Source organism: Heterocephalus glaber, unplaced genomic scaffold, assembly GCF_053883595.1.
Source record: "Heterocephalus glaber isolate CG9 unplaced genomic scaffold, H.glaber_assembly_v1.0 deba00001532, whole genome shotgun sequence".
In the NCBI taxonomy this organism is placed as follows: Eukaryota; Metazoa; Chordata; class Mammalia; order Rodentia; family Bathyergidae; genus Heterocephalus; species Heterocephalus glaber.
The window spans coordinates 27,098,016-27,115,720 of NW_028258330.1; the positions used below are offsets into that span (position 1 = coordinate 27,098,016).

The 17,705-nt window shown below is 46.8% G+C and overlaps 1 protein-coding gene across 35 annotated transcripts in view; it reads left to right on the forward strand.

Annotated features, from left to right (window-relative positions):
* Epb41l1 (erythrocyte membrane protein band 4.1 like 1) overlaps window positions 1-17,705 on the forward strand; it is a 127,502-nt gene that overhangs the window by 79,375 nt on the left and 30,422 nt on the right. For 25 of the 35 annotated variants that reach the window (XM_087189106.1, XM_087189107.1, XM_087189105.1 and 22 more), the window contains 9 exons: window positions 1,526-1,601; window positions 4,227-4,445; window positions 7,254-7,341; window positions 7,873-8,025; window positions 9,548-9,645; window positions 9,879-10,054; window positions 13,019-13,167; window positions 14,124-14,159; window positions 16,418-16,600. In XM_087189106.1, the coding sequence (XP_087045232.1) occupies window positions 1,526-1,601; window positions 4,227-4,445; window positions 7,254-7,341; window positions 7,873-8,025; window positions 9,548-9,645; window positions 9,879-10,054; window positions 13,019-13,167; window positions 14,124-14,159; window positions 16,418-16,600 (1,178 nt within the window). The remainder of the gene's footprint in view (window positions 1-1,525; window positions 1,602-4,226; window positions 4,446-7,253; window positions 7,342-7,872; window positions 8,026-9,547; window positions 9,646-9,878; window positions 10,055-13,018; window positions 13,168-14,123; window positions 14,160-16,417; window positions 16,601-17,705) is intronic. The other 10 variants (XM_087189110.1, XM_087189117.1, XM_087189118.1 and 7 more) reach the window with 3 other exon arrangements.

Here is a 17,705-nt window from a genome sequence, read left to right on the forward strand (position 1 = left end):
GGCTCATGCTGACCTCTAGCAGCTCCAGAGAAGGAATCACAACATATGCAGGGGGCCAAGTGTTCAACATTAAATACCAAGAGCTTGGAAAAGAGAAGCAGCCAGACTGAATGGTCAGGCTTTAGCATCTGTCCCCAGAGCATGCACATGGCTGCTGCCAGCACAGACCCGTCATGTGGACAGTTGCTCCTTGTGACACCTTAAGCTACAAGTGTCCCCTCCAGTAGAGCTTCAGCCTCTGTCCCTCCCCCTGTAACTCCCCACCATTTATCCTAGCCCTACTCTTTGGGGCCACAGAGAAGCAATTTTTTCTTCTCTGTTGGCTGTGGCAGGCCCTCATCCTTCCAAAGGTAGCTGCATGAGCACTGAGTCCTGGGCTTCAGAGTTAGGTATATCTCCTCCAAGCCTCCCATCACCCAGGACATCTGGGCAAGTCCTCTGGGCCCTGTTTCTTCCTGGCAAGTGAACTAGTAATTCTTGTCTCATGAGGTGGGAGTAACATTAAATGATGAGAGCATGGCCAGCACCCAACACAGAGCACCCAGTTCAGGGGCTGTTTTCTTTCAGCTTCCCTGAGGCAGTCTGGACAGACATGGGGGCCAGACTGCCTGGATTTGAGTCCATGCTACTTCTTGTTTTTGGAGGGGTTTTTTTGGTACTGGGGATCTAACTCAGAACCTCGCACTTGCCAGGCAGGCACTGTGGCGCTGAGCTAAATCACTGGCGCTACTTCTTATGCTGTTTAACTGTTTTGTGCCTTAGTTTCCTCACCTGTAAAATGAGATAATGACAATGCTTAACTTCAGGATTTCAGTGAGGATTAAATGAGTTACCATGTGTGTGACATTTACAAATTTGCCTGGTCACAGTATACCCTTGCACTAGCTATTATTATTATTTATTATTATTATTATTATTTGCTATCACTGTTATTATCCCTGAGGCAGGGATTGTGTCCCCTTGAGGTTCTTTTTTCCAGAGAGTCCTTATGGTCAGGAGCCTGGGCTCTGGGGTCAGATGACCACAGTTTAGACACCTGTTCTCTGCCACCAACTAGCTGAGTGATCCCTGGAGAGTGACCTAACCTCTCGGAATCTTCATCTAACTCATCAGGATGCTTATGAAGATTAACGTTCTTATAATGTGCCTAAAGCTGGCCATCTTATTGCCTCAGCCTGCCTCAGTGTCCTCATCTACAAGGTGGAGCTAATCACAGGGCTCATGGGGACATCATGAGGTTCAGTGAAACGATGTTTGTGAAATAATTCACAGTGTACATACCTGGAATGCAGCTCTAGCTTTGTCTCCTTCTACTTTCCTCCCCACTGCTAGCTCACAAGTCTCCTAACCTGAGCATCAGTTTCTGCACCTGTCAAGTGGTAAGAATGTTCCAGGCTTCCTGACTAGATTGTCTGTAGATCTGAACTAGAAGGAGATTTTGAAAAGTTGCCTATAGGCTGGTGCATTTGGGCCACCCAGTAGGATGGTGGGACTTCTCTGATTTCCCCCGGTCTTCTCCTCTCAGGCAGCCCCTGGAATTTTGCCTTCACTGTCAAGTTCTACCCCCCTGACCCGGCCCAGCTGACAGAAGATATCACAAGGTGAGGGCTGTGGAGGGAGGGCTGAGCATGCTGGCCCTATGGGACTGTGAATGTGGGTACCTGGCCTGGGAGACATGGGGCTGTATATGCTGTATATGCAGAGATCTAGTGAGGCCAGGGCACTGGCAAAGGAAGCAGACAATGTGAGAGAAATGGGCACAAATGTGGTCAATGGAAGCTGACCCTTGACCTCAGAGAAGGAGGTGTCATGGGGCTGTGGGCCCATCATGAATTGAAAAGGACAGGCCACCTAAAATGGTTGCTGTTTAGCTATAGGTAGTCACTGCCCTGTGGGGAGAGGGCTTGATTGTTGAGGTGAAGTTAGAGATTTGAGAGTGAAAATCACAAATTTTAAATGTTGAAAACTAATGTAAACTTTTAAAAACAGTGTGAGCCATATCCTTGGGTGGAGACAAACCCAAAACATGTGAAGTCTGATGTTCTTGGTGGACCAGTGGTTTTCAATGTTGAGGATAAGGAGGTACTGTCAGTTCTTTGCATGTGTGAGTTTGATCCAGTGTCTAGGCATATATGAGGTGTATGGAGGTCAAAAGAGCCATGTGATCCCCATGGTAGCAAGCCTGGGCTGCTGAGATGAGCAGGGATTACATGTGCTGTCCTGTGCCTCAGGACCAGTGGATAGGTGGCTTGCAGATTAGAAGGGAGTACAAAATACCTTGACGGTGGGAACTTCCATGGGTTCATCCTGCCTCTGGAAATCAGGAAGCAGGAAGAGGCCTTTTTCTTTATCTAAGCCTCTTTCAAACAGATGGCCTCACTTCAGGGTATCCTGGGGCTGTGTCATCCACGCGATGGGCCCTATACCCCAACCATAAAACATGGAGTTTTCCTGTAGTGGAAAGAGTGCTAAGCCACTCCCTCCTTTCCATCGAGTCTCTTAATGCCTGCCAACTATTTGCCAAGCAACAGACCAAGGTCAAGATGCTGACTCTGGCCTTGAGATATAAGACAGGTGTTCCTGGAATAGGTCAGGCCCCAGGCCTTGGCCTCATTAGCCCTACTTTGAGCCCTGAGGTCAGCTCCAGGCCAGTGCGACAGCAGCCAGAGCTGAGCTTTAGGCCAATTCAATCCCCATCCCTGTGGTCTTGCCCACCAGTGCCTTTCCCTTTTGTGCCAGACTCTGGGCATTGGGCTTTTGGGGACACCAGGAAGGAAGTTAGCTATGCCCAGCACAGATGGCCCCAGGAGGTGGGGTGATAGGAGCAGCTGATTTAGTCAGAAATAGTTAGGCCCAAAATAAACTGGTCAAAATGACAAATTGATTGAAATGAAGGATTGGTCAGAGCACTTGGCAATGATTTCTGAATTTTTAGACTTTTGAACAAAATGCCGCACGCCCATTCTTGATGCTTAGGATATTTGCGCTAGTGCTGATTCTGAGCTTGTGGCTTGGCCCAGAGCACACACTGAGGCTGCATGCACTTTTCCTAGGATTTCAGTTCCTTTTAAAATTTTTACTTTTATTAGCACATGTTTGCAGTGCCTAATGATTACATTTATTGTGGGGAATTGGTACGTGTACATAACACATCTTAATTCTTTTTGTGTTCCTTCACCTTCTCTCCTTTCTCCCTTCCTCTGTCAAAAGGGTTTCAGTTCTGACTGAAATAATGTCTCAGAGCACTAAAAATTGTATTAAGAAAAGCCACTTAAAAGGAAGAGATGTAGGCAATTGAAAAAAATGGTGAAATATAGCAAAAATGGGCAGAGAAGCATCACTGGCTGAAAATGAACCAAAACATTTTAAAATATAAATATAAATATATATATACATATATATATATACACACCAGAAAAGCTATAACAAAACGGTTTGAAATAGTTCTAAAAATTGTAAAATCATCTAAGTGTGCATACAAGTTATAAAACATCATGGGCTGGTGGTTAGAAATGTTTCTTTTAAACCAATTTGTTGTTGTTGTTGTTTTTAGATAATTCACTTAGAGCTGGAGGCAAAATAAAAAGTTTTGGGAAAGTTTTGGCAGGCAGGTCCATTTGGTATGTGGAGTAAGGTGCAGGAGTTAAAATGGATGAGATAGAGTGGTGTGTACTAACACAGGAATGGCTCTAAGGTATACCCTTGGGTGTGATGAATAGATCTGTAGAATCAGATGTAGCCTTCAGTACCATTTATGTGTTAAAAACACCCATCAATCAAAACCACAAGCATTTTTGTGTCTCCATGAAGGGAAAATGTCTAGAATACCACATGGATAACTGGCGACCTTGGAGAAGGGATTAGGAATGAGAGTGAGCATAAGATGAAATTTAGAATCACCTCTAAAGTTCGTATTTTCCCCCATGCAAGAATATATTAGTTATATAATTAAAACAACATGATATTTATTTTAAAGGGCAAAACCAGCAGAGAAGTTCTAGTCAGCTTGAAAACGAATTAGAAATTACAAATTAAGAAATGAATAAAAATGCTGAAAGTCATTTGAAATTTCTCAAAGCCATCTCATGGGATACAACCAAATTATCAACCCATGAAATGCCAGTGTCTAAGGGCACCCATTTCTGCTGAGCTGTGTTGATCTATTTGGTTCTAATGACCCAACTGGCCTTGGGGCCTGAGCTCACCCATCTCTGTCCTGTCTCCAGGTACTACCTGTGCTTGCAGCTGCGAGCAGATATCATCACGGGCCGGCTGCCCTGCTCCTTTGTCACACATGCCCTGCTGGGGTCCTATGCTGTGCAGGCTGAGCTCGGTGACTATGATGCCGAGGAGCATGTAGGCAACTATGTCAGTGAGCTCCGCTTCGCTCCAAACCAGACTCGGGAGCTGGAAGAGAGGATCATGGAGCTGCACAAGACATACAGGTGAGAGGGCCTGGTAGCCTCCTTGGAGCCCTGCATGTTCTAGGTCCCTGGATGCTGTGGCATGCATAGGCCACCTGGTTCTGCCCCAAATGGAGGTTTGTCTGAGAGTAAATCCTCTGTCAGATAAGAAAGACAGTGACTAGCTGCATGACCTCAGATGTCCCCTCCAGGCTTCAGTTTCTTAAGCTTCTATTCAGTGTAGGCGAACCTTTTAGAGACAAGTGCCCAAACTGAAACCCCAAACCCACTTATTTATCACAAAGTGCCAACACAGCAATTAAACCTGAATGCTGAGGTTTTAATTTAGAAAAAACAATTCACACATTAACATCTTTTGTCTTAAAAGAAAAACAAATAACACATGTGCCATAGGTTTGCCACCATTGAATAGGTGTTATAATTCCCTAACCTTGGACTCTGAGAATCAGTTTCTTTACCTGCCCCCTGGAGATAATAATAGCTATTATAGAATTATTACTGTAGAGATAATAATAATAACTACTCTATGTCTCTAGGTAAATATCCTGATGTCTAGATCTTGGAGTAAAGTTCAGAAGTTTGGACTGAAATGCTAGCCTGCTTGGGTTTGCCATCTGGCTCTGTCACTTTCTAACTGGGGGAACTTGGCACCTTGTTTCATTTCCCTGTGCTTTGGCATGCTCATCTGTTCAGCATGCCACTAGTAAACCCACCCTATTGGGTTGTTGGGAGGACCACATGGCACATATTAAAGACACACACATGTTGGCTCATAGGGCTGCTGTCTGAACTGAGAGGTTAAGTAGTTGAAAAATTGTGGAAAGCACTTTGTCCCAGGAGTTAGAAGATCATGAACTGGATGTGTGATTGTAGGCTGTTTATTTAACTTCTGGAAGCCTCATCTTTCACCTGTAAATGCTTGGACTTAGATGATCAGAGTTTCTTAACTGCTGGTATTTGGGGAAGGAGAATTCATTGCATGAGACATTTAGCATCCCTGAGTCCCAGGCATTAAATATCTATAACATCCCTCTGTTATTGTAACAATCAAAATTGTCCCCTTCCCTCCACTGCTATTTCCAAATGCCTGATCTGCCAGGGACACTACTCCCTAGGGGTTACCCCTGGATCAAAATGATCTCTATGGTCATTTTAAGCTGAAAGTGCTTTAGGCTCCAAGTTCAAGGTTGTTATGGGAACCCATGTGATAACTGATGTGCAAGCGCATTATATTTGGTAAAGTGCTGTGCCTACAGGAATGGCTATGGTGATATTATCTCATTACCATGGAGGTGTGTGCTGTGAGGTACACCTAGAGAGGAGGGCTAGGGCCAGATGTGGAGAGATTGTGTATTTGGGGAGGAGCCCACCAGGGTTATCTATCTCAGACTCACACACTCACTCTGCTTGGTTAGTACTGACTGCCGTGGTATGGTGATGAGTTGGATACAATTGCTCAGTTGTAGTCACCTGGGAATAGGAGTACAGCAGCTTGGCTGTCATCTGTGTCCTGGAGAGCAAGATTCCTTGGGGATTTGCAAGATCCATAATAATTCAAAGAAAGACATTCAGATCAGTATGGGCCAGAGAAATGCTAGTGGCTGTTCTTACAGCTCTTTGGACTTAAAGCACGTTGACATCTAGAGTTTTATACAGGTTTCCCACACACCAGCTCAGAGGTAGACAGAGCCCAGGAAAGTAAGGCCCAGAGGATACAAGAGACAGATATAATGAAGTAGTTAGAGGCAGAGACTTTGGAGCTACATTGTCTGTGGTCAAATCCTGACTGTTTCTTAATAGCAGTGTGCCCTTGGGCAAGTTATTCAACCTCTCTGTGCCAGCTTCCTCATCTGTAAGATGTGAATAACCTGATAGCTACCTTATAGAGTTGTGATAAGGATTCAGTGAGTATTCGTGAAGTGCCTGCAACAGCAGTCAGCACATTGGATAGTACTAAGTGTAAAATGTCTGAGTTTCCTGACAGCCAAAGCAAAGAAAGAACCTTGATCAATTACATAACCCTTCTTTTCAGAAAGGAGACTGTGCACCTGCTCCTCAGGGTAGATTAAATGGCTTCTGATACTAAGTTCTGAGAGAAATGTCTTTTGTGGGTAATAATTTAGGAGCTCTTGGGTGATTATAATGAATGATGTCTTCAGCATTGGTTTCACAGTCATGGAGGAGCAAGATTTATAGCTCACCCTCAACTCAGTGGCAAATGAGGCAAAAATCCCAACTCCTGACCAGCCCTTGTCTGCACCCGAGGAAGGAAGTACAGTGGACCCTCAAATTATGACCAGCCTGACATATGAACAACTTAGGTTACGGCCAGAATTTTAGTTTTAACTTATAACCGAAGTCTTGAGTTATGACCCGAAGGCCAGCTGCTTGTGCTTCCAGATGGGCTCAGATACAGATTTAACCCTTAAGAGTTCTGGAAGGAACATTACAACATCCTCTCCTGTGTGGAGTTGAGAAATCCTAGGCCATGTCTCTCCAAGGACACTGAGATCTGCCTGTATACAGGAGAGAGACTCTGGAGGCTGTGTAGAGGAGCCTGAGCCTTCAGTTGACCAACTTGAGTTACAACCAGCCCTTGGGAATGAATTGAGTTCGTAAGTCAAAGGTCCACTGTAGACCTGAGCTCTACAGAAATGGGATTGGGTAGCCTGAATTAGGTTGGGGGCTGCTTCACTGTGCTGCCCTGAGGGCAGAGAGGAGGGACTGAGATGAGGCTCAGCCACCCACCTTCCTAGAAGCAGAAGTTCTGGTGGCAGCCACCTTCAGTCAGCAGGCCCTGGCCCCTGGTGATTACTTTCTTTTCCTCAGGGGCATGACCCCAGGTGAAGCAGAGATCCACTTCCTTGAGAATGCCAAGAAGCTCTCCATGTATGGAGTCGATCTGCACCACGCCAAGGTACTACTGAGCCCCGGGCCCCCTCGCACACAGTGGTGCCCCTGATGCACTATCAGGCTCCTGCAGAGACTTGGTGTGCCAGACCTTGTGTTGCCTCCATCTTGGAATTTTTCTCATTTCTCGATCCTCAAAGTTCATAAACTTTTATTTCTTGTGAATTTTATCATTTGCTCCTTGCTATTTCCTTGTGAACTTGTTTGTGTCACCATTCAGTTGAGAGCAAATGAATGAAAGACCTTAATTTATTGCTGTATCCCTAGCACATATCATATGGGTTGGCACTGAGTCTGTACCTAAATGTTTGCTGAATGATGATTGATTGATAGAACAAGTGAGCAGTGAGTCAGTGACTAAATGACCGAATGACTTGGATGGCTATGTGAGGTTGGTCAGGGAGCTCTAGCAAGGAGGCTCTCCTGATGCTCCAGAGGGCTCATTACCAGCAGAACTCAGGGAGGGATCTGGGGTGGATCACCGGCTACTGCACACGTTGATGCCAGGCATCCCATTCTGTGGTCCCTTCTCATGTAGGACTCTGAAGGCATTGACATCATGCTAGGTGTCTGTGCCAATGGCCTGCTCATCTACCGAGACCGGCTGAGAATCAATCGTTTTGCTTGGCCCAAAATTCTCAAGATCTCATACAAGAGGAGTAACTTCTATATCAAGATCCGGCCTGGGGAGGTGAGCTTGTCTTGGGAGCCCCTGTTCCTCCTTGGGGTTAATGGGTTACAGCAGACCCTGGCAGCTGGTGTGGGCTTTTCTTATCCAGGAATGTGGATAGGGTGCCAGGGTGTATGGAAGACAGGCAGCTCCTTCCCTCTTCTGTAGCTTTCTACATAGACCTCACACCCTGGGTGTGTGTGGGCAAGCACACACACAGATACATGAGAACATACATAGGATAACTACATGTTCACAGTGGACATCTAAGTAAATACATGTCTGTGTACAGGGGTTTGCTTTCATGTAGTGCTTCAGCATCTACACACATAATGAGTTACACACCGGCCTGTGACTACATACACATGTAAACATGTGTCCACACCTGTTTTCCTTCAGCCTCCAGGTTTCACCCATCACAGAGTCCATTTGGTTCTACCACTAGAGTAACTGTGCTGCACCTGTCTCTCCTTTCCACTACACCAGCCACCAGAAGCCTCGTTTCTCACTTGTGTCTATACAGTCCCTTTCACTGGCCTCCCTGCCTCTTTCCCTGTAAGCCAGATCCTGCCAACTTCTCACCCTACTCTGCCCAAACTCTTTGCCTAAACCTTTTAGGAGCTCTTTTTAGCTCTTGGACTGGAGTCCAGCTCTGATAGCCCCATGCCTCTCTCACCTCTCTCTTGCCGTACTGCTTCATGCCCCTGTGGCCTTCTCTGCAAATCTTGAATAAGTCAAGCTCTTTCCCACCTTTGCAATTCTTGAATAGGTCAAGCTCTTTCCCACCTTTGCATGTGATGTTCCCTCTACCTAAAGGTCTTTTCCCCATCTTTTCACATGGATGGTTCCTTGTGCCAGTTTTGGAGTTTTAGTCCATGTCTGACTGCCCCATTGCTTTGGGCCTGTGGCAAGGCAGCACATCATGGCAGGAACAGGTGGAGGAACAAACTGTTCATCTCTTGGCCAGGATGTGAAAAAAGAGAGAAGACATCAACATCCTATAACCCCCTTCAAGGCCATGTACCCTATGACGTAAAGCCTGTTACTAGGATCTACCTCTTAAAAGGTTTACACCAACCTTCCAATAATGCCATGCTGGAGACAAAGCCTTTAAGTTATGGACCTTTGGAGTCACTGAGATCTAAATGATAGCACTTCCCCATCCTTCAGATCTTAGCTCAAAGCTCACCTGTTTAGAGGGAGCCCCGTCACCTTTTCTAGGACAGCCTCTGTCCCCTTACCTCCCCTCTTGTTCCCTTACACCACATGTTGCCCTTTATTCTGCCTCATAGCCCTTATAAATACCTGCAATTATCTTGTTTCCTTATTTATTATCTGAGACCTTCACGTCTAGTATCTTCTGTCTTGGATCCTGTAGTGTCTCTAGTGTTTAGCACTGAATCTGTCACAGAAGAAGGCCTTAATTCACCTTGTTGATTACATGAATAAATGGGCCAAAAGTCGCACATTTCTGAGAAGAGGTTTGGAAAGGATAGCCTGATGGCCCTGGCCCTGCCTCTAATCCCGCTTCTTGGTTTTCCAGTATGAGCAGTTTGAGAGCACAATTGGCTTTAAACTTCCAAACCACCGGTCAGCCAAGAGGCTGTGGAAGGTCTGCATCGAACACCACACGTTCTTCAGGTGAGCTAACACTGGGCTAGGGTAACAGGGCAAGGCAAAGGCTGTGAGTGTGCAGGGGAATAGCAAGAGGAGTTAGGAGACTCCAGGAAAACCCTCCCACTTCTCCAAGTATTTTCCTTTCTGGACCACTCTGAGGTGTCATAGTTGATGGGGCTGTGGGACAAAAGGCCTGGTTGGTCTAACCTTATGCCTGGCAATGCAAGTCTGATCCTCCCTCCATACCTCCACTGCAGACTAGTGTCCCCTGAGCCCCCACCCAAGGGTTTCCTGGTGATGGGCTCCAAGTTCCGGTATAGTGGAAGAACCCAGGCACAGACACGCCAGGCCAGTGCTCTCATCGATCGACCCGCACCCTTCTTTGAGCGTTCCTCCAGCAAACGATACACCATGTCCCGCAGCCTTGATGGAGGTAAGTCCCAAATAGGAGGTAGGGAAGAGTGGTATTTAGAGGGAAGATGGGGAGTGAGCATGCTAGATTCTGCAGAATGGACAGTGATAATGGTGGATATATCAGAAGTTAATTTACACCAAGCATGGCAGCCCATGAGCACTTCTGCACCTGGGCAGCTCTGGTGAGTTCACCTCAACCTACAACCCACTCCCACTTGGCATATGACACTGTTGCCCTTGGGACAGCCCATGGCTTCCCTGAGTTGTGACTTTGTGGGGTTCTATGTTCAGCCGGATAGTTTTCTGGACCCCCTGCCCAAGAAGCTTGGCAATGCACAGATTGGCATCTTACCAGGAGAAGGGAATACTGTGGTTTATGCAAAGGAAAGGAGGATCTGGACCATGCCTACATCCCTCCCCTTCAGTTCCATTCCTAAGCCAAGGATTAAATGATGACCAGATTTTGGGGGCAGCAGAAGTTAGCCAAGAGCTAGTGAAGTTTGTCTAAGAAGGAGAAGAAGCCTGGACTCTAATTCAAGAAGTAGAGGTTCTTGTTCTGACTCACTGAAAGGCCACAGGGCACTCTTCTCCTCTTAAGGTCTCAATTTATCCTCTCTAAAATGGGGAGAGAGAAGGTAGCTCAGTGGTAACATGCTTTCCTGGTAGGTACAAGGCCCTGGGTCCAATCCCCAGTACCACCACCACCACCAAAGTATAAACAAACAAACAAATAAATAAAATGGGGAGAGTAGTTTCCATTGCCAATTATCAGCACAGAGAATTGTGTGAATCAAATGAAATAATGTGGGCAAATTAGTACTATATTTGCAAAGTGAATAACTGAATAGAAAGGATATTGTTCTCTTTAATTTAGACCAACTCCAAGTATAATAATCTGTGCTCTGGTTATTTTAACTCAATGTTTTCCAGCCTATTTTTTTAATTATTAATTTTATTGGTACATTTTAGGTATACAGTATAATGACATTCATCATTGGGAATTTACACTTTTACGTAATCTATCTTGGTTCTTATTTTTTTCCCCATTCCCTTGGCCTCCCTTCCACACCTTCACCCCTCCCTATTTACAAAGACTTTGTTTCTATTTTTTTGATTTTCTCATATTCCATTCCTTGCCTATTTTTTTAAAATCAAGACTCAAGGGCATAATTGGGTTATGCCCAGTGCCTGGTGTGAAGTCTATGCTTCTACCCCTTTTCTATTCAGAAGAGTACTTTGGAGTGACAGTGAGCACAAAAGATGTTATTGCAGGGATTTCCTTGAATTCTCACTAATTTATACTGAAGGTGGATAATGTGTGTATTAGTCACTTTCCTGTTGCTGGTCCAAAATACCTGACACTCATGACTTAAAGAAAGAGAGATTTATTTTGGCTCACAGTTTCCAGTGTATTCACTGGTCAGCTGGCTCAAAGGTAAAAACACCATGGTGGAAGGGCATTGTGGAGGAAATCTACTTACCTCATGTTAGCCAGGAAGTAGAGAGCAAAAGGGAGGAGCTGGGGACAGGAATGTACACTTCCAGGTTATGTCCCCAGTGACCCTCCTCTTCCAACAAGGCCAACTTAGGTCCAAACTATAACACTTTTCCCTGGCCCCCAAAAGGCTCATATCCATGTCACTGTGTAAAACGCATTTAGTCCATCTCTAAGAGGTGGCTTTGCTGCTTTTTGCTCCTGATTCTCACTATAAATTTGGCTAAGAGCAGCCATCAGTACCCATGTTACAGTCTGAATATTGGACTGCCTTGAAATTTGCTCTATCAGATTAATTAGTCCACCACCTTTAAATTGAGCCTCATATAAAGTCTTAGGACAGGGAGCGAAATGAAGACAAATTCTTTGCCAGAATAAAACATGCTTGGCCTATAGTTGAATTTCCAACATAGTCCTTATTTCCATCTGAACCTCATAATGCTGGTCTTTACTGTCAGCATTCCTATCAGCATTCTGGTCTTTTAAGCTCTAGCCAGAATCACCTATTTAGCTTGTCTTACAGCATTCTAGGGCTTCTCTAGACAGCATTTCCAAACCTTTCCAAGTTCTTCCCACAATCCAGTTCCAAAGGCTTGTATAACACATGGTCAGGTACAGTCACAGAATACCTCCACCCCTGGTACTAATTTTCTGTATTAGTTAGCTTTCCCATTATTTGGACAAAATGCCCAATACCTGAACTTAAAGGAAGAGAGATTTATTTTTAGTTTCCAGTGGGTTCACCCCGTGGTTGGTTGGCTCCAAGGTAGAAACAAGTGTGGTGGAAGGGGATGGCAGAGGAAAGCTTCTCACTTTATGGGAGCCAAGAAGCAGAGAGCGAAACAAGGAGTTGGGGACAAGAATATACCCCTACAGTTTATATACCTCCAGTGTCCCATTCCCTCCAACCAGTCCCCAACTCTGAACATGAAACTTTTAGGGAACATTTTAGATCTAAATTATAACAATGTACAATCTTTAGGAATTAGCTCTCACTAGTAAAAGATAATCTCACCATATTTGTGTATTGCTAAGTAATAATCAAGTGCATATTCTACCACAACCACAACTAAAACAGCAACCTTTAAGGGCCAGTGTTGTTGGAAGGCTCACTCTGTGCTGGACATTCTCTTAAATGTTTCTAAATGCTAGTTTATTTGTTTCTCACCTCAGCTATCTAAAGTAGGTACTGTTATGGATGAAGAACTGAGACCCAGAGGGATTATGTCATTTACTCAAGGTCACACAGCCAAAAGGGATTGGATTTGAGATTGAACCCCGACTCTTATGCTGTAGAAAATAGGAGGGTGTGGGCTGGGGAGGCAGCTCTGCCATTCACCAGCCATGTGACTGGGGGTGGTCAATGGATTGAGGGTATGGAACAGCTGGCTTCACTGCAGGTGAGGTTAGGCAGCAGCTGGGCTAGCTTCCTATCCATGTGTGAGGAGACATCTCACATGGTCACCTGGATATCTCTGCCTACTTCAGCAGAGTTCTCCCGCCCAGCCTCAGTCAGTGAGAACCACGACACAGGACCTGATGGTGATAAACCAGAGGAGGATGCTGAGTCTGGAGGGCGGCGTTCAGAGGCTGAGGAGGGAGAGGTTAGGACCCCTACCAAGATCAAGGAACTAAAGGTAGGTGGTTAGGTTTCTTATACCTTCTACCCTGGGTACTGAGATGCTGAACTGAGATCTAGGCTCAGTGTTGGCCTTCACATGCCTGCGACTATGGTCAAGTACCCTTGGTACATGGTGACCCATGGACAGGGCCTTGCCCTTGGGTGGTGCACAGTACCTGGACATCCATAGTGAGGGTGAGGATGAGGGTGGGCTCTTCCTTCCTTTTGCCCAGCTTTTTCAGTGGCTGCTTGTCCCCTGGAGGACTCAGGCCTCCTGTGGTTCCCTCCTTCTCTGCCTTTTGTCTATGATCTGGCTCTCATCGGCCCCCTCCTCCCCAGACATGATCAGATGTCATGAAGGGCCTCATAGAGTGAGGTGCAGGTGTGTCTCCTTCCTGCTGCCACACCCTGCACTTGATGCACACACATACCCCACCCAGGATATGCTCCTACAGGAATATGCAGTCTCAGCTTCATGTGCATTCACTCTTAGACATATATGTGCCCACACCCTTAGATTTGTGCTCACAGATATGCAAGCAGCAGGTTCACACAAACAAAATGGGCACACTTGGGCCAGGCATGGCTTCCTCCTGGTAGAGCTGTAAAGCAGCTTTATTTCCACCATGCAGTTCTGCCATGTGAGCACAGGTGCCTGAATCCCCACTGCTGTCAGAAGCAAGAAACCCCATACACACTCATGCTGCCCACCTGCCAAGTGGGGCTCTGCCCACTTTGCCTCCAGACTTCCTGCCCCTTCTTTGCCTTTCTGGAACAGTCCTTGGTTCCCACCCTGTGCCTTTTTCCAGCTAACCCACTGCCCTGAAGGTGGCCCAGCAGCTTCCCCGGCCTGCACTTCTTGGTTGGGTGGAATGCACTGGCTGCCTTGCTGTACCAGGCCAGCCACTGTATCTCAGTCTGTTTGCTGTACTGACTCTGCTGGTTCCTTTCCCTCCTACCACATCCCGCTAGCCGGAGCAGGAAACCACGCCAAGACACAAGCAGGAGGTACTGCATGGGACCTGTCCCTCCCTACCTAGCCATTCCGATCCTGGCTCATGTTCCCAGCCCCATCTCAGCTTCGGCTTCATTTCTGCCCACCCTCGCCACCCTCCCCAGTCTTCCTTACCCCCCCGCCCCATTAAGATCATCTCTCCAGCTCCCTGCTCAGATTCCACCCCCAGCCAGCCATCTCTCCCTCCCTCCTGTCCCCTACCCTCCACCCACCCTCACCCTCTGCCTCTCCAGAACACTTGGTACTCCATGCTTGCTTCTCATTGCTGACCATCCTACCTATGTCCACTGGCTCTTCCAGGCCATTCTGTGCTTCTGTTTAGCTCACATCCTCCCACCTCCCACTCCGACCCTTCCTTAGACTTATCTCCCCCGCAGCATTATCTGGTCACGCCTCCATCTCATGTGTGTCCTCACTCAAAGCTTCTTTTGTATCTCTTGGCAACCAAATGTGGGAGTAGGGGGCTGGGGCGGGGAGGGAGGAGCCCTTGGAGCACATCTACATCTGCTCAGACTCTGGTTCCACTCCCTCTGGGGTGGACTGCTCCTGCCTCCACCAAAAATGGCTTCTCTGATCTCCTCTTCTTCTTCCCATTTGTTGCTTCCCTTAGCTTCTTCTTCCTGTGTTCACCACTTCTTTCTGTTTACAATATGCAACCTCCATTGGAACTTTAAGTGCAAGAGAAGGGCTTTATCCTTGGGCTGCTGAAAGAAAGAGCCAAAGACTGGCCCACAGCTAAGGTCTTTGAGGGTCGTAGGAAGGTCTCCTCAGGGCCCTGTCCACACAGCAAGGCATTCAGATAGATTTCTCCAAGGCCCTCAACCAGGGACCCTGCTGCTCCCTGTAGCCTTTGGGAGGACCACAACATGCCCACAGAGCCAGTGGGCCAGTAAGGAATCATCTCAGGTTGGAACCCACTGAGCATTCAGCCCAAACTTACCCTGTATGCAAGCTCTGTCAGATTTGACTTCACAGACAGCAGGCAGCTCAGCCCTGGAAAGGAGGGAGGGAGGCTGGAGGTACAGGTCTAGAGGGAAGGCTGAAGCCTTGGTGGGATCAGTTTCTTTCCAGAGGGAGCTTAGGAGTCAATCACAGTGGATCCTTGGATGCCAGAGATAAGCCCAGCAGAAGATTCTAGCTTTGTCCAAGGGGAAACTTACCTTCCAGGTAGTCCTCCCATAGCCACCTTATCTGACTTTAATAAGCTTAGATTGTCCATTTTGTACCTTTAACAGGCTTACCATGAGGCCTTGCCCATAAGGTCCTTGGTCTGTCAGCCCACCAATTGTGTCCCTGAAGCAGGCAGATAAACAGCTTCGTCTGGCCTTGTTGGGCCTAGGCAGATTACTCCATTGTGCTGCATTGGCATGAGCCCAGACCCAGCAGTTTAATGGCGGCATACCCACAGCTCCAGCTCTACCTGGCTCAGTTCTTGGGCCCAGCCCTGGGACTTGCCCCTCTTCTTCCTGATCTCTAATCTTCCTGAACACCTTGCAGCATCTTCGGCTCTATGTGGCTGTATCTCACCCCATCTGCTATTGGCAAGTCAGTACCCAAGGCATCTGGAGAATCCTGGGAGGTGGGGAAGATTGTGGCTTACAACACAGAAGGCTGCACAGTCTCATTCTGGCCCCTGGTCCTGGGTGAGAGAGCAGTACCCATTTTTCTAGATGGCCCTGATTGTAGGCATATCTTCACTGTAGGCTTCCCCAGGGCCTGAGAAATTGCACATGTTGGGCTCAGAGGGGCCTAACCTGGACATCACTAATTACAGGGGTTCAAGTCTTGGCCAGAGGTAGGGATCAAGGTCTGGGAGGAATCTGGGAGCCACTGAGTGCACTGCAGCAGCCCAGTAAACAGGATCAGGGTGTTCTCACTCTGGTGGACCCTGTCTGCTGTTGCTTTGGTTATAACCAGAGGGGTATCACCTGTATACCTGACACATCTGGGCTTCTAGCACTGAAGGCAACTTCACCCAGACCTGAAGGACTTGGGTTGAGTTGGATGTTCCAAAGTCAGGGGAGAAGAGAAGGTGATTTGACTGGAGTCCCTTCTGTTATTGCAAGTGTCCTTTGGTCAGTGTTCTATTGTGGCTTATGGTTCTTGCCCCACTTGGCTCCTGGGGCTGTTGTGAGGAAAGACAGTGTCAGGGAGGTGAATCATAATGCAACTTCTGCCACCATCCCTGCATCCTCCATTGCCCACCATGAGCTGTTCAGCTAATACCACTGCCCTCTTCGTCCATCCCTAGTTCTTGGACAAGCCAGAGGATGTCCTGCTGAAGCATCAGGCCAGCATCAATGAGCTCAAGAGGACCCTGAAGGAGCCCAACAGCAAGCTGATCCACCGGGATCGGGACTGGGAGCGGGAACGCAGGCTCCCCTCCTCACCTGCCTCACCCTCTCCCAAGGGCACCCCTGAGAAAGCCAGTGAGGTAGGTCTCACCATGAAGTCCTCAACAGGGACCTTGGGTAAAGAGGCATTGGGGTTGCTACATAGTGACTTTCACGCATCCTCTACACCATTACACAACCCCATTGCTGCCTTCAGGGCTGGTAAGGCTAAGGGAGACAAATTCACTAAATCTTGGAATTCTGGGTCCCAGGGACCACCCTGAAGCATAGAAAACTCCAAGATTTATGGTAGCTTGGTGTACTCCCCTCCCATCAGGCAGAGTATAATGGGAAAGAGGTACTTATTAGAAATGCACATTCCAGGGCCCAGCCTCAGACCTACTGAGTCAACTTTTTTGTGGGAGAGTGCTGGAACCAGCATTTTAAACAAGTGCCTTAGATGATTGGCTCCCTTTCATACTAAACTTTGAGACTCTCCATAACCCTATCCAGTAACTACACCTTTTTGTGCCTGTTATGGAAACAGTAGGGTCAAGGTCCCTCTAGGAAGTAGCCTCTGAGTCCACAAGAGGGAAGAGACTCCACCATATGAACAGACCTGCTCCTGAGGCTTCAGAAAAGGACTCCACATGACCCACCTTTCAGAGTAGAAAGTATGAGGTGTTTTCTCAATTGAAAAAGAGATGAAGATTGGGGAAATTCCTGTATTTATAATCTCAAACTTATTTTTAGCACTTACTAAATCTTAGCAATATTTACCCCAGTTTATACATAAGTGTTTTCTCTCTAGAGCTGCTGCTCCCTGGTCTCAAACCCAATTATGGTCTAGACTAATGCTGCCTGGGTTTGAATTCTTGTCTCTTTTGCTGCTAGCTAGATGACTCTGGGCTTGTTACCTAATCTCTCTCGAGGCTCTGTTTGTAGAGATATTCATAGGGATGTCATGAGGCTCAAAAGATAATGTATGGAAGGAGACCAAGGTGGCATCTTGGTGTCAAATATGAGTTACTTATTATTTCATTTTGAGAATCCTTTATAAAAAAAGGTTAACTTTAAATCACAGTTGGAAAGACTCCTGGGACTTTCTTGATTCAAGGTTCTCCTTTTGCAAATAGGAACATCGAGGCCTAGAAAGAAGAAAATCTGTTCGGCATCTTAGCTAAGAGGAAGGACTATAAGCCACTT